This window comes from Vigna umbellata, chromosome 7 (genome assembly GCF_029865625.1).
Source record: "Vigna umbellata cultivar VRB3 chromosome 7, Vumbellata_1.0, whole genome shotgun sequence".
Taxonomy (NCBI): domain Eukaryota; kingdom Viridiplantae; phylum Streptophyta; class Magnoliopsida; order Fabales; family Fabaceae; genus Vigna; species Vigna umbellata.
The window spans coordinates 23,171,976-23,189,468 of NC_142171.1; the positions used below are offsets into that span (position 1 = coordinate 23,171,976).

The 17,493-nt window shown below is 33.2% G+C and overlaps 2 protein-coding genes across 2 annotated transcripts; both read left to right on the forward strand.

The window, feature by feature from the left end:
• The first annotated feature begins 6,575 nt into the window (after positions 1-6,575).
• On the forward strand, positions 6,576-7,067 carry LOC124841655 (uncharacterized). The gene has a single exon (XM_047318004.2). It carries the CDS (start codon positions 6,576-6,578, stop codon positions 7,065-7,067), a length of 492 nt encoding a protein of 163 aa, XP_047173960.1.
• An 8,601-nt stretch (positions 7,068-15,668) lies between these two features.
• On the forward strand, positions 15,669-16,938 carry LOC148195481 (dehydration-responsive element-binding protein 2F-like). The gene has a single exon (XM_088095445.1). The coding sequence runs from the start codon at positions 15,669-15,671 to the stop codon at positions 16,584-16,586; it is 918 nt and encodes a 305-aa protein (XP_087951571.1). The 3' UTR covers positions 16,587-16,938.
• Positions 16,939-17,493: the final 555 nt, after the last annotated feature.

Sequence of the window (17,493 nt, forward strand, 5' to 3'; positions counted from 1 at the left end):
ACAGTTCCGGAACGACTTCCTGATATAAGGTGAAGAAGCTATGTGCGAAGTGAGTGTAATTTATCCTATTAGATTTTTCCTCTTTAACTAATTTATAAGTAGTTTTTCTTCTCTCTTTTTTTCTGTTGCTAAGCTCTTCATCTGGTATCTTTAATATCTTCTGTTATTCTCTCATCTTGGGATAACATGATCGATCTCCTATCATTGTAGAGGTAGTTAAACGTGTTCCACACCAACATGGTAAAATAACAATTCCTAAATTTCTTTTCTGAAGCATAATTATTTTTATCTAGAAAATTATTATTTTTAAATTGCTAGAGAAGAAAAAGTAAATTGTTTGAAGAAGTTAGACAATTGTCAAACAAAGAAGAAAAAGACGAGAAATAAAGCAGCATAGTAAAAGGGAAATAAAAGAAGTAGTTTTGAAAAAAAATTGGATTGGTACGAGGAAAAGGACGTGATTTGCCACCGTAATATTTTGTTTGCAGAATATAAATACAATCTTAACCACCTTTCACTCATTTATAATCCCACATCGAAAGTGGCTCTCTCACTCTCTCTCTCTCTCACCAAAAGAAAAGAAAAGGAAAAAAAAAATGCTCCAACTGGTGTTCGCCGTGGCGTTCTCCGCTGTGCCGCTGACTCTATACATTCCGCCCATACGGTGCTTCAATCTCTTCGTCCACGCCCTCCAGAGCTTTCTACAAGATTCCTCTATCTTCTCCTTTCGCGCCTTTTTCCGCATCAGACTCGCTTTCTCCCGCATCTTCAACTCCTTCGTCCACGTTGCCTGGTAGATCCTCTCTCTCTCTCTCTCAAGAACTTCAAACGTTAGGGTACCGATGTATTACGCCACGTGTAACTGCTTCTTCCTGCCATGCCATCACATAATTCATTCGTCCATCCATCAATAAACAACAACTTTTACTTGTATAATCTTCTCTCATCTTGCTTTCTTAATCTCCCCTTTCCACAATTTCCCCCTCTTTTCTTATTGCTCATCAATTTTTATGTTCGATTGTTGCGACTTCAACCAATTGCAATTTTGCTCCATAGGATTCACTCGGATCCAAGCAAATTTTTGCCTTACTTTTTACTCTCTCAAATACTATATTTCTTCTATTTTGCTTTGATGTATTTTAATCTCGCACAAATTGGATCTCGGATATCATGATCATGCAATTTTAATCTCTCTACTATCTCTACTATTTTTTATGCTACGTCAACATTGTGATCGTCTTACGGGATCTTAATGGTATCTGGAAGGGAGTGAAGGAACAATTAAACCGCATTAACATTCATGTGAAATCAGGCAACAGTAAATTGCCACATGATTATTCAGTGTCGTGTTAGCAAATTATAATTAAATTTAAAGTATTTGACTGTGTAAGTAAAAAAAAACTACAATAGGAATTTTTCATTTTTCATATTATGAATACGGTTATTCAATAAAATGTCATTTTTATTGTAGATTTTAAGGTAGTTATTATAAAATTTAATAACTTTTGTCATAAAAAATAAAATACTAGTGATGATAATTGTATAATAATCATTAACGGTTATCAAATTCTCGATGCTTCCGTGTTAACTCGGAAGTAAACATGTTTCCAGACATGTTTCCGAGTTTGGAGCGATTCTGCAAGTTTGAAAGAAGAAAAATTAAGAAAAACGAGGTCGTTTGAAGTTTAGGGTTTCATGACCTGATTATTACTATCTCTCGCACCCCTCTGTCTCTCCGTTGCTATCGATAATATTTATTTTTATGAACAATATATCTATAAATTTTATTTATTTAAAGTTATATAATTTTGTAGACTTATTTGAATTAAGATATTATTTATATAATATTTTTTATCTGAAGTAAACACTTACGAGTCGAGCTTACGATTCGAGCTCCTCTCACGATTCGAGCTTCTCTCACGAGTCGAGCTTCTCTCACGAGTCGAGCTTCTCTCACGAGTCGAGCTTCTCTCACGAGTCGAGCTTCTCTCACGAGTCGAGCTTCTCTCACGAGTCGAGCTTCTCTCACGAGTCGAGCTTCTCTCACGAGTCGAGCTTCTCTCACGAGTCGAGCTACTCTCACGAGTCGAGCTACTCTCACGAGTCGAGCTTCTCTCACGAGTCGAGCTTCTCTCACGAGTCGAGCTTCTCTCACGAGTCGAGCTACTCTCACGAGTCGAGCTACTCTCAAGTTTGATAACCTTCACCATTAACTTACAATTTCACCATATAAACTATTTATATCCCAAATATTTGATCGAGGTTAGAACACAGGTAAGTCATGCATTACTATTCAATTATATAAGTTTATTGTTTTAGATGGTTATTTTAAAAAGTATATTGATTGATATCTAAAAACTGAATAGAAAGTCGATGGGTATTTGGCTGTATAGATTATGCAACGCGTTTCTATTAAGTAGTTTATAACTTTTATACTGCATAAATAAATTTTCTTTTTGAAGAATGGGCTTTTTAGTTTTTACATTGAGCTAGGAATAGGACAAGAAAGGGCAAGTGGGGAAAAAAAGATGTGTCATTTTCTATGGAGGGGTTGGTTGCTTGGTTCCTTTGACGATTTGGTTTGATTTGTGGTTGGCCTTTTTTACATGATTTTTCTCGTGTTTGACGGTTGCAGTTGCAGAAGCCTTGGTGCATGTCGACCAGGGCAACATTTAAAAACTTTTGCGTTTACTTTTCAACCTACCAACGCCAACTTCCCTCTCATTAAATCACATCAATTAATAGTCAAAAATCTAACTTTCATGTTTTATTTGAGATGAAAACTTTGGTACAAAAGACAATTTCACTTTAGTTGAATGAAGTATTATAACTAAAATTAAGGGTTAAATATGTTTTTAGTCCCTAAATTATTTGTTGTTTTTGGTTTTCGTCCCTCTTTCGAAGTAAGGTACAATTTGGTCCTCATTCTTTTTGAAAACGTTCGTTTTAGTTCTCGAAAACTAACACCGTTTAAAAATTTGGTCCTCATTTAGGAACAAAATGAGAACTAAAACCAAAGTTCTGAAGACTAAAACGAACGTTTCGAAAAGAATGAGGACCAAATTGTACCTTATTTTAAAAGAGGGACGAAAACCAGAAACGGTCAATAGTTTAGGGACTAAAAACATATTTAACCCTAAAATTAATTATATAAAATTTAAATTATTTTTCTTTGGCAATGATTGATCAGGGTATAATTAAACGAACTAATTACCACGCATACGTTTTGATGTTTATTACCTCTTCAATTTTGTTCTCAAATTTTTTTATTTTTTACAGTTTTATACTCTTATTTATATATGCATACATATACGTGTATATATTACGGTAGTTTCATATTTTAATTTTTAGTATATATATTAAATGCTGATATTTTAGATTAATATATCATTTGTTATTATTAATAAATGTCTATTGTGTAATACTTTTAAATATGAAGAATTTAGAATGGAGGGGGAGTATGGGATTAGTGTTTTGTTAGGATAATGACTCTGACTTTTCTTAGATATAGTTTTCTGATTTAGAAAACATTTATTTTGTCTTTAGTCACTTTTAAATAGTATCTTAATCATGGTTGGCACTGTGTCCTAGTGCCATATAAGTGCAAAATTGAGTGATGAGAACTAAGATATTGTTGGAAGTAAAATAAAAACAATACCTTATTTAATATTGCTGATGACATTAGATAGCAGGTGGCGTTATTCCCCTCATTTGACCAATATTTCCTTACAGTTGTTAATGATTTAGATTAAGAAGTGAGAACTTAATGGTGTTCTTTCTTCCCACGAAATTATTTATAATATAATAAATTACTCTCATAAAATAAACTATGAGAAGCAAAAACGTTATCTTCTCTCCTGTGCTCGCTGAGTTTGCTTGAAGAAAATAAATTTTTCTAGCAAAGAAGTATTAAAACTGATGAGCCATAAATATTTAAAAGAAGGAAAATGATACTTGAACAACTATTTTTGACAACATTTAGACACGCGCGCACGTGTCAAAATCTGAGTGGTCCAGTTGGAAAAATTAAATGAAAATGGACCACTCAGATTTTGACACGTGTGCGCGTGTCTAAATGTTGTCAAAAATGGTTGTTCAAGTGTCATTTTCCTTAAAAGAAATATTCAAAAGTCCCTTTTATTTTGTTCTCTCCTATCTTCTCAATTTCTCTCACATCTAAAATGCTTTAAAACTCTCCGTTTATTATCATAAAACATTCTTAAATATTTTTCCTTTATAATTTGTCCCTTAGCATTTATTATTAACATTTCTCTTATCTACCGAATTTTTTTTATCCACATATAGATGGTAATCGGTCTGTTGATTTTATGAATGACTTACTTTCACACATTCCCTTTAACTTTATATTTAAAGAACGTAAGATTAAAAGTGTCATTTTCAAGAATTAACATAATCGGTCTAGAACTTATTACCACATCGTCACTTAATCTTAGTATGTGAAAATGTAAGGCTAAAAGAGTCTTTTTCAATCATTAACATAATCAGTTTTGGGCTTACCATCACATATCCCTTTAACCTTAGTATTAGGGTTATAAAAGTTTTCTCTTTATCCTTTTGTTATGATACTTTTTACTTTGTTTAATAATATAAATCATCTTTACTAACATTTTGATAAGTTCACTTTCATCTTTTTTAGGATTGTTATCGGTTATTTAAACAGGTCAACCATTTGCTTAGTGGGAGACTAATGTTTATCAATTTTTTAAGGTACCTTATGAGGTTAGTGATTGTCTTTAGGAATTGATGCTTAACCAAACTTTTGAGAGACTAACGCTCACCAAATTTTTGAGAGTACTTTAAGACGTTTATCCTATCGTCTTTTGTGAGATTAACACTCAACTAATCACCTTTTAGGAGACTAACATTCAACCAAATTATTGGGAGCGTAATGTTCAACCAATTATGAGTTAGGAGACAGATTGCTCAACCAACATATTGCATTTTGAGAGACTAATGTTCAACCAATTATGAGTTGGGAGACTGGTTGTTTAACCAGCATATCGCTATTTGGGAGAGACTATTTGCTTACCAATTATGAGTTAGGAGATTAGTTGCTCAAACAAAATATCGCCTTTTGGGAGACTATTACCAATGATGAATTGGGAGACAGGTTGTTCAACTAAGTAATGTTTAACCAATTATAAGTTAGGAGACTAGTTGTTCAACTAACATATCGCTATTTGAGAAACTATTAGTCACCAAATATGAGTTAGGAGATTAGTTGCTCAACCAACATATTGTTATTTGAGATACTATTAACTCATCAAATATGAGTTGGGAGACATGTTGCGTAACCACTATATCACTATTTGGGAGACTATTTAAAAAGATTTGCAAAACATGTAAACTTTATTTATGCCTCATTGAAAACATTACATACAACAAGTAAAAAAAAGTACAGTGCACCATATAATAATTTGGCTATAGTAAAAGTTCATATTGCTTACATTCCTAGTCCTTGAGACTCGTCTCCCATTTAATGTTTCTAACTCGTATGCTTCCTTTACCAAGACCCAACGTATTCTACAAAGAGTTTAACTCATTTTGTCGATAGGTTGTCGTCAGTATGTTATAATGTTGTAATAGATTCCTCTAATAAGAGTTGGGATTGCTCCTTTTCCCTTATGAGGTCTTCATGCTGTCTTTGGAACTCTTATATAATTGTCCTAACTTTCTGGTTCTTTCTTCTCAACTTTCCATCATTTTTGTCAATGCTAAAATATTCTAACCAAAAAGTATTAAAACTAATCAACTAGAAACATTCAAGAATAATCTTTTTTCCATCTCCAATAGTTCCTTTTATCTTGCTCTCAAATTTCTCTCACTCTTTAGGTTGTTCTAAAACTCTCTATTTATTATTATAAAATAATATTTCTCCTTTATAATTCGATTCTTTAACTTCTAAATTGCACTTTCATTAATATTTGTCTCATCAACCAATCTAATTTTTTTTTTATATTCACATATTTTATTGACCAATCAACTTTTTATATATCCACATAAACCTATCTCATGAATATCAACCACATAAATAAATAAATGAAGAAAATAGAATAAAAAATTATACTAGTTTAAGCCAAAATAATTAAGTGATATATATATATATATATATATATATATATATATATATATATATATATAATTTCATTTTGGGTTAAATATGTTTTTAGTCCCTGAACTATCAGACGATTTTGTTTTTAGTCCCTACTCAAAACTTTGATGGTTTTTAGTCCTTATAGTTTTGAAACTCTGAGTATTAGTCCTTAAAAATGGACGGTGTTAAGTTTTTGTGGATGTGGCAAACGGCGATGCCACGTCATCACTGATATCTGCCTTCACTCTCTGCCACGTGGGATGTTTAACTGTTGAAGTTAGATTAAGTCAGTTAATCGGAACAGTTTCACGCGTTTAAACCTAACACAATCGTAATCGGAACGTTCTTCTCCCAAAACGCACGTTATAAAGAAGTCCTTTCTCTCTTCTTGTTCTTGGATTTGCAATCTGTGGTGAAATCTGGTTCGGAATTAGGTGAAGTGGAATCGAAGAGTGTTTCAATGTCGGAAGAGTTTGCGATCGAATTGCACTTGGATCCGGCGTTGGAGAATCAGGTGCTGAAGGCGTGGAACGTTCTCGCGCGCCGGCAAATCACCACTCACCTCATCGAGATGAAGTCGCGCCCTCACACAACGCTCTTCTCCGCACCCTTTCTAGAACCTTCCAAGCTCGAATCACTTCTCAGAACCTTCGCATCCAAGCACGATCCTCTTTCTCTCTCCTTCTCCTCCGTCGGCACCTTCCCCAACCACGCCGACAATCTCCTCTTCCTTGCGCCCACGCCCTCCCTCTCCCTCCTCCAATTCCAGTCCCACCTCTGCGACGCCATCAGAAAAGAAGGTATTGAGATCTCCGACGACTTCGCCTTCGATTCCTGGATACCTTACTGCTCGGTCGCACACCACGTCGCCAAAAACAAAATGCCCGAGGCTTTCTCTCTCTTGCGGGAACTTAAACGCGTGAAACTGTTCCGATTAACTGACTTAATCTAACTTCAACAGTTAAACATCCCACGTGGCAGAGAGTGAAGGCAGAGATCAGTGATGACGTGACATCGCCGTTTGCCACATCCACAAAAACTTAACACCGTCCATTTTTAAGGACTAATACTCAGAGTTTCAAAACTATTAGGACTAAAAACCATCAAAGTTCTGAGTAGGGACTAAAAACAAAATCGTCTGATAGTTCAGGGACTAAAAACATATTTAACCCTTTCATTTTTCATTGAAAACTAAGATTTAAAAAGAAAAATATGCTATTCTCCATATTTCCACGCATTCATATATATTTTCAGGCCTGCAAAATAAGCTTTTATGCAGAAGAAGAATATTCCAAATTGTAAGTACCATTTGTGGGGTGTTGCTCCCTCTACCACCACATCTTACTCCCTCCATCTCCCCATTCCTGTTTTATTCCTCCTTTCATCTTTCTATTCATGTTTTACCCTGTTTTATTCCTCCTTTCATCTTTCTATTCATGTTTTACCCTTCTGTACAATTTTATTTTTAGAGTTAATATTTTTTAACTTTTACCTACTCCAATCACTTACATAAGTGCGATGGTCTGGTTTATGCTTAACTAATAAGTATTTGTTATTGACAATTATACTATTTCTTTCTCTCTTCAATCTCATCACCCAAACAACACAACTATTTTAATGGTGGACTCATGTTTCTATGTTTCATTTTCTTCTGTCTCTCTCTGTTTTTTATGTTTTTTTTCCATTGTTGTATCTTTTGAACTTTCTGATTGTTTATCTTACCCACACCAACGTACGAAGAGTTAAGCAATCTCGCATAAAAAAATGTTGATACATGAGGAAGAAATATATGTCGCAATGTGTCAGAAAAAATATTGTGGAGGATAGTTAATTTTATAAAAAGGTTGAAACATTTTATATAATCATTTAAATGAAAATTAAAATATTGAAATTTTAAAACTTTAAGAGAGGAATTTGATCATTTAAATTTAGAAAATTTTAAATTATAATTAAATAGTAAGAATTTTGAACTTTTGAAATTTTTTTAATTAATTCATGTATACATTTTTCATTTTTTTATTCCGTTATCGTTTTGAAATTGAGATACAAATACTTTAACACATTTTACTAACAATAATGAATATTTCTCTCACGTTAATAATCGATTGTGGTTAATTTCCAGATTTATTTTGCAATCATCTTTTTTTACCAACATTAATGATATATGTTTCCATTAATGTCATTTAGAATCTTTTATCAATGTCAATATAATTATTTTTTTATGATGTTAGTCATAAAATATTCATTATTGTTAGTCATAAAATATTTATTATCATTTGGAACCGTTGCACTGCCGAATGACCACTGCAAATATCATGCATCGTTGCACCACGAAAAGTCACACCACCGCACCACGAAACCAAACAGATATGGAGACAGGAATATGAAGAAGAACCAAACGGATATGGGAAAGAGAAGTAAGAGTTGGGAGATGTGAAGAAACAGATCTAGTGAGAGTTGGAGGGGGTGTGAATCTAGAAAGAGAAAAAGTGAGACTTGGGAGGCTAGGGGGTGGGGGCAAGTGAAAATGGATGAGTAAAAATAGGTAGGAATTTAGAGTTTTAGAATAAAGTAAATAAATATGATTAAAAGCTACTTTTATAATTAAAAAAAAAATTGTAAAGAGTTGAGGAAGTGAAGGAAGCATGGGATGTCCATTCGTGTCCCACGTACAATTTCCAGTGTGCCTTAGGTAGTAATTTTCCTATATATATATATATAACTTTTTAATTATGTGTTTTTCTTTACCACGGCATTAATACAAAATATTTATCTTTGTTCGTATCAATTAAATTCATTTATATTTATATGTGGAGAATTTTATTCATCAAATTAATAGTTTGATTAATATCAATAATTCATAGTAAGATAACGGTGTGACTTATATTTTAATATGAATATATGTATGTAATTACAAAACAAAAAGTTGTATTAAAATTTTGTGTATATCTTTATTTAACAGTGAGAAGTAGAGATATCAAAATTAATCGATGGATCAATCCAGTTACTATGGATTCGAGTAAAATTGAGATGAAAAAGTTTTAGATATAGATTAAAATGAATTTGATTCACTTAATCTATATTAAATAGATTTGAGTTGTATTGCATGCGGATTAACCCCTAATCCACTAATAATAATTTTCATTAATTTTTTATCACCTTCTGACAATATTTGTATTATAATTATTTATTATTTCTAAATATATAAGTTGACAATTTTATTTTTTTACATACTATAATATTATTTAATAAGATTTGAATAATTTAAATATTTAATTTATTTGTTTATAGAGTTACGTAGGTTTATCTATCAATATGTGGTGGATGAGAGAGATTTACTTACTTTGATACTCATTGTAAGATATAAAATTTTAATTAGAAATAAATGAATATATCTTTATTGAAAGCATTGTGAGAAATAAAAACTAATTGAGAATTATTTGTTATAATTTTTATTTTTTAATTACAAAAGAGATTTCTTAAATCTCAGTATCTTTTTTTTTTTTACTTTATTTGTACGTAAAATATCATTTTACCATAACACAAGATTAATTTATATAAAAAATTTAATTCACCTTCTTAATAAAAATTTCCTTTTCAACAACTATTTTATTATTCATAAAATATTATCAAAACTATTATTAAAATTATTTAAGTTTAATTCACTATGTAATTTTGTGAAAAAGGATATTTAATTATATTTAAATGGCATGTTGGTCATTGTGAATGTATTTGTTACACACCTTGATCTCGGTAATGAATGGGTACATAAAAAAGTAATATAACTTATTAATATGAATTTACAATCTTCAAGTTATTTTTAAAGAAAAATGTTACGAAAACATTGTACTTGACATAAAAAATTCTAACAAGGCTAACATTTCAAAATTTCACGACGATGTAGTGATAAAGTTGAAATGGTAGAAGAAGTTCTGAATTTAACTTTTCCAATAAAATAACTAACAATTAACACTTATCCATAAAAAAAAAACTTTAAAATTTTAAGAATTATATGTTTATAAAAAATAAATGCATAAAAGAAAGAAAAGAAAAAAATTACAAACTACTGCAACCAATCATTCGTAACAATCAATAATATAAGTGGACGAGCAACCAAACCAAAATTAACAAGTTTGTCCACACACTTATTTTCCTTTCTTAGCACATGAGAAACATGAAAATTAATATCTCTCCACATAAAAAGACAATAATACTATATTCCTCAAATAGATCAATAAACAATAAATGAAATTTTAAAAATAGCAATTATGAAGGAAGAATATCGTTCAAGTCAAAGTAAATCCCATCTAGCCATTTGTCTATACCATTATATAGTCAAAGTTCACCTCCTTGATGTACAGATTTCGTTTTCTAAATTTTATCCTTAATAATTAATTTTTTTTAATTAAAATAATTATTTTACAAATTAAAGATGGAAAACCACTAATAAATTTCCCAACACTTCTCTAAAGATCCCACCAGCAAAGCAGCCAATCCACTATTACCACGTGCAATATAATTGATGATGCGTTTTGCAAACCCTCTACTAGGAACTTTCCAAATGATAGAAATCTATATATAAGAGCTCTTCGTTTTTGCATGGTCGTATATGTTAATGTATTTAAAAATAGTGAGATCATCCACTCTATTAGCCATATCGACTTTATTAATATTTCCAATCAAATAAAGCTTAAGAAAAAGGAGCACCAAATATTTTAGCACTGCTCATCTCCCAGATATCCAAAACAATATTGTTGAAAACAACCTTCATTATGGCTACCATTTATGGTCTACAGTATTGTTAAGAAAAGTTAGCAGAACAGAGAAGGAATGACAATGCATAAAACATTGAAAAACAATTAAAAGCAATAGTACAATGCAAAAACAAACACTCCAAACTTTCCTGGTTTACGAAGCAGAGTTGACAAACACTACCGAGATGAGCGATGTGTAGGATTTTTCAAAAGAAAGAAGTGGACTGGCACTTCAGAACAGGGGTTGTGCATGTTAATGATACTTATTTCGGGTGGGATCGAGCTCGATGGTCATAGAAAGAACGTTTACCTGATTAGAATATTTTTTACCGAACAAGAATTTTTTGGTATTTGAGCACGAAAGAAAGATGGTGTAAATCAATGTGGTGATATAATGTCAAATTTGGGAGAAGGCTTCTTAGAGAATCATCAACACAAGTGCACTATAAAATATTATATAACATTCACTAAATTTCCTCTAAAGAGAGGACCCAAACAAGATACAACTTTCTGGTTATTAGAGAGAACACTCTACCTCCTTAACCTTCACAAGTTACAAAATAAAGATAGAAACTACTAAAAGGGGACATCTTAGTAGAAGTCCTGTAGTTAGTATTAAACCATAATTCTTCCCAAGACAACCAGTGGGGCCACTTCCTAGGATATGTATCAGTCATGCAACGTAAATAAGTTTTTAGGCATCAATTAACCACCTTCGTTTGGCCATCGGATTAAGGATGATATGTAGTGTTGAACCTGAGTTTTGTACCAGTCTGTTTTAACAATGCTTTCCAAAAATTGCTTAAGAAAATATTCTATCAAAGAAAATTGTAGAGGGAAACCCATGAAATCTTATTATTTCTTAATGAACAATTGAGTGACTTCTGCTACTGTAAAGGGGTGAGCAAGTGTTAAAAAGTGAGCATACTTTGTGAGTCTATCCACCACCACGAGGATTGTGTCTTTCCTTTGGACTTTAGGCAGGCCCCCAATGAAATTCATAGAGATGTAAAACCAAACTTGAGTGGGAATGGGCAGAGGTTGTAATAAGCCTACTGGAGCAGGTGTTTCAGCTTTGTTCCGTTGACAAACTTCACACTGTTGGACCCACTCTTTAATATCTCTTTTCATACCTTCCCCTCACTATCCTTTTAAATGTTTGAAAAATACTAAAACTATCCTAATTCTATATGCTTAAGAACTAAAATGAACTAAAATAGACTTCTAAGACTAGAAAAAGAGTGCAAAATTGGAGAGTTATCACTGAGCCCAATCAAGACTTCTAAAGGATTTTGAAGAATTGTTGGTTGGAATCGTTGAACAACCGTCTCTTTGAAAGCCTATGTGGGATTCGGATAGCAAGTGTCCCACCATTGGAACCAATTCAAGACTTTTCCTTCCAAAGCCACCATAACAACCCTCATCCTCTCCTCCTCATTGACATTCTTTCAACCGGAAATATCTCTCCAACCGGTTAGTCCAGCCATAAGCATCTTCTCCTGCAGAAACAGGAATATCTAGCTTCCTCCATTTTTCCCCCATCACTCTTGAACGTCCACTTGCATTCCCTTCGTCATTATTGTCTTCCTTAGCAACAAAAACATTATCCGTTGTTTGTTTATCAGATGAAACGTTCCACCAACCCTATCAGCCTGTAATCATTTCCTCCAATATTTATGGTCTTTTGATCGTATGATAACATTGTAATACACACAACATATCAAGTCACTATCAATCTTAAAAAAATTAGTCTCTATTTTCTCTTTTCCCTCAATCTATACCTATAGCTCCATAATTTCAATAGTGTGCCAAATGTCATAATGCCTCAACGTACAGATTTAAGGGGTAAAGTTGTAAAGTAGATGATACTGTTAATGGTTGTGGAGCAGATATCAAGTGATAGGGATGGTTATCACAATAAAACCATTGAGCATGCAGCCAAAAAGCATGATTTCTCGAGCTCTTGGTGCAGATTTGGTGATGATTTCTCAGCAGGTACAAAGCAGACAGAAACAATCTGTGTGTAACGATGGAGTTCAATTTCATTGTAAACATACCTGCCTGTTGATGGTTCATATAAGGTACCTCTCCTCAAATTAATGCAGAGAGGTCCTCTTTATGCCCATACTATGCATATTCTCAAGTTAATTCAGAATATATTGAAGCAAAAAAAAGACTTCTTTGTGCACAAAAGGAATTAAATTTCTTCATTTTAAGGATATTGGGCACGAAAACACTTAATGTGACTTTCTAAAGTTCATAGAAAAGAACATAGTCTTCCAGAAAAGAGCAATAGGAGTATGTTCCTGCCTAAAACAAGGGAAATACTCAATTACCAGTGGTTGAAGACAATAAAGAATATCATGTAGGTGAGCATGGAAAACATTCACTTTGCAACAAGTCAGCCACTGGCTCTTACTTCATGTGCCAATTCATCATTTCAAGAAAATATCAGAAAAATGTAAATAATGGGATAGTAGAAGTTTTAGGTGGAGAAGAATGGAAACCTGCTAAACTTGAAGCTCAACTAGCATGAGAAGTTGAAGAAAACCAAGTGTAATCTTAACATGAAGATGACCATTATAACTTTTCAAATGAAAAAGCAAATCTTCTTCGGGTTTATCAAAGCCATAGAGAATATATATAGAAAGAAACACTAGAAGAACAGTATACTGTTTTTCAAATAAAGGATCCTGCTTGTGCACACAATACTGAGCAGGAAGAAATTTTTAAATAAAAACATGAGAAGTCTGTTATATCAAGGTATGTCTATGGATCCAGAACAACAGTAACTTCCTAATTTCTTTACTTTTTCACTGCGCGTGATTACTGTGATTAATAAGGTGTCAGAACTTTATTTTCTTGCACAACTCTATAGGAGAAAATTGAAATTATTGATTCATTTTTTATGCAATTCCCAAAGATGAGCTTGCTTCATATTTTGTTGGTATAGTTATGCCATTGTTATGATAATTACCGTTCATGGATATTTATTGACTTGCAAAAACCCCAAGCTATCCCTCAACCAGGACAAAATGCTATTTCTAAGACAACTGTGGAGGAAGAGTTCTGAGGGTATTAATTTCATCGTTCATCACATTTTACAAGTGATGTGATGTGACTTTAGAAGCACCTAACTGCGTTATGTTTCTATGTCATTGTTTAACAAGAATGATTTTCCATTGCTTCCATAACTCTTCATTTTTAGCTTATATACACAAGTTTTCAACAATTGCTAGATTTCACTCAGTAAGAGGGAGAGCAGAACTTTGATTTTGGCGACCCACAATTTCCTATGAAGCAAAATTTGATATTTGGTTCTCGTGTTTGAGAAGGATAATATATGCACACATCAAAATTGACAAGCAAAACTTCATCTTGGTAATTGTTATATTGTATAATAACGACTCCATTTTTAATTTCAAAATATTGGATTTATGAGAAATTTTTATATAGTATTTAACTTTACTATTTTTATTTAATATTATTCCTGTTGGATGAATTATATTATATATACTCAATCCCAGATTTAGAGGGCACTTATTCAATTTGTGAACAGTTCAAAGATCTGTTGAAACCCAAAATAATATCTTGCAGTCTCTTGCTTATAGGGATTGGATTTTTCTGGCCTTTCCTGAAAAGAATTTTCTACATAATATTCATCAGTGTAAGCTTATATTATGATATTCTCTCCAAGTCCTTTGTGTATGCCAGCTGTTCTCTCTGCCACAAGGATAACAATGTCATAAATGTTATATTGAAAGCATATAGACGTTATCATTCACATGAATATTTCCAGAATTGGCATGGTTATTTATCACTCATCAGCATGATATCATTAGGTATGATATGTGGAGATTTTGGGGGCATGAGAGGTAATTGACGATGAGATGCAGAGAGAGAGGAATCATGGGATAAAGGTGAGCAAAGTCTCGAGAATCAGGCTGTGTATGGCAGGACAACATGTGAAATGTAGTTCGTGAATTGCAAATTGTTGAGGTGGGTCTTATTTAAAATCCTTCTCCTCAAGGACAGATTCAACACTGTTATGTAGTTTATAGAAATAGAATCCAAAGAAGAGTGTCAGAGTTCATTCAACACAATCACTGTATCAGTAGGAAAAAGTCTTGCAAATATTATAGTCGCCACCTCAACAACATTCAATACCCCTTTTTTCTCTCTTTCATACACTCATTGTATCGGTTTCATCACTATCTTCAACCTATATATTATGTATATTAAAGAAGGTTATTGTGGTCTCAAATAGGAGCTTTGTTGTGTAACAATCATGACAACTGGGTAGGTACGGAGCTACCAAACCCTTGGACGTATAGCATTGTCATTTTATAGTTCAAGGACATTCTCCTGCATAAGGCATGTCAACGTCGACGCGTACTACTCTCACTCCAAACACTCTTCTATATATATATATACAAACCATTCAATTCAAAATCCTTGGATTTCAGCATTTCCCTTGTGGACTTTTAATTATCTTTCGTTTTCTAAAACAACAGAAATTTAGGTGTCATGTTTTTGTAGTAAACAAAGTTATAATTACTAGCACCACGTGTTAATACCATGCATGGCTACATAGACATCAACCTGTGGTGGCAGTGCCAAGGATGTAAGAGAGAAACATAAAAACCTAAAAGATTATCGTAAAAAAAGAAAGAAAAAGGGATTTGAAACAATCACTGAGTAGACAGTCAATAACGGTCACATGGGTTTTGCTACTTCTCCAAACGTGAAGACATTTATACCAACCTACACTCCTTGCTCCTACATATCCCGCGCCTTGCATGCAGTTCCAAGTATCATCAAACAGTGATACTCAAAGCACCACTTTCCAGTTATCTAAGTTATTCAACTATCACAGTATTTTAACCATGGATACTTGCAAGAAGTCACCCCTGAAGCCATGGAAGAAAGGGCCAACTAGGGGGAAAGGTGGTCCACAAAATGCCTCTTGCGAGTACCGAGGTGTTAGGCAGAGAACTTGGGGCAAATGGGTTGCTGAGATAAGAGAGCCAAAGAAGAGAACCAGACTCTGGCTTGGTTCTTTTTCCACAGCTGAAGAAGCTGCCATGGCTTATGATGAGGCTGCAAGGAGACTCTATGGACCAGATGCATACCTTAATCTTCCCCACCTGCAGCCCAGGTCCACTTCACCTATTACACCAGGAAAGTTCAAATGGTTCCCTTCCAAGAACTTCATTTCGATGTTCCCTTCCTGTGGATTACTCAATGTAAGTGCTCAACCCAGTGTTCATTTTATCCATCAGAGGCTACAAGAGCTAAAGCAAAATTCAGTTGAAAGGCAATCCCCAAATAGTTCGTCCAATGATCCAGAGGCAGAAATTCAGAATGTAGTAGACAATGCAGAAAGTCCTCTAAAAGACTCTCAAACATCATCAGAGGAGGTTCCAGGAGATATTCAAGAGAAACCCCAGATAGACCTACATGAGTTTCTTCAACAGCTGGGAATACTTAAAGATGAAAAACAGTCAGCTGATAGCACAGAAAGTTCAACAGTTCCGGAAGCTGTGTTCAGATATGAAAATGACGAATTGGGAGTGTTTTCTGACACGAGTGTTAACTGGGAGGCTTTGATTGAGATGCATGGAATTGCTGGTATTCAGGAATTAGAATCCACCCAGCTTGAAGCATATGGCCCAAATGATGACCTTACTTTTTCAACTTCCATTTGGAACTTCTAAGTAACTTGTTTTTTCTGTTCAAGAAAAGAGAGTAGGTTAGATATGGGTACTTGGAATATCAGATTAAGCACTTTAGTCCTGTTTATGTCTGCAGAATTTGAATCTGCTGGCAGCATATAAGAGTAGGAAAGTAGCTAGATTAGTAGACTACCAGGTAGAAAAGAACTTTCATCATTCTGCAAGATGAGAAAGTGAGGATTTTTATTGCAGTTGCAGATGCAATAATCCGTAGCATCTTGTGCGAGTGTTATGGACTGCAGAATTAAAAAAGAAGCTCATCCATAGCCAACAATCTGAGACATCAAATTTGGAATGTCACGGATTTCTTTGAGAGAAGCTGTTAGGAATATGAGGCATGTTCAAGATCTAATCTATTTTGTTTGCATTAATAAAATTGTGTTTTATCATATATCATTTGTTTGTGAAAAATAGTTAATGCCACAAGGTCCTTAATTAAAATTAGAGACTTTTTTTATAGAGATCATAATGAATGAGGAAAAACAGTCTTTTATAATAGACTTTGGAAGAAATTTTGAAGCACAGGATTTACATAAAGTATTTCTAGGGAATTCAAACAAAAAAAAAGTTGATTTACTTACACAATATCATGAACCATTTTACAACCATACTCCAACATCAATCACCAACAACTCTCTAACTGTTAAATCATGGACAGGTGCAACCCTCAACTTCTAATAAAACATACCAAGGCAATGTTGTGATTTTAAAATATATGGCTCAAGGAAGCAATTGATTAAGTTAAAGTAAAATATTTCTAACCCTATTTAGAGGCTCAAATACAATGTTGTTGTCATGGGTTAACTAGCGAATTGATCCACAACCCTAAGTTTGATTTAAAAAGTACTTAATAAATTAAGATATTGATTTCCTCGTCTAGATTTTTTTA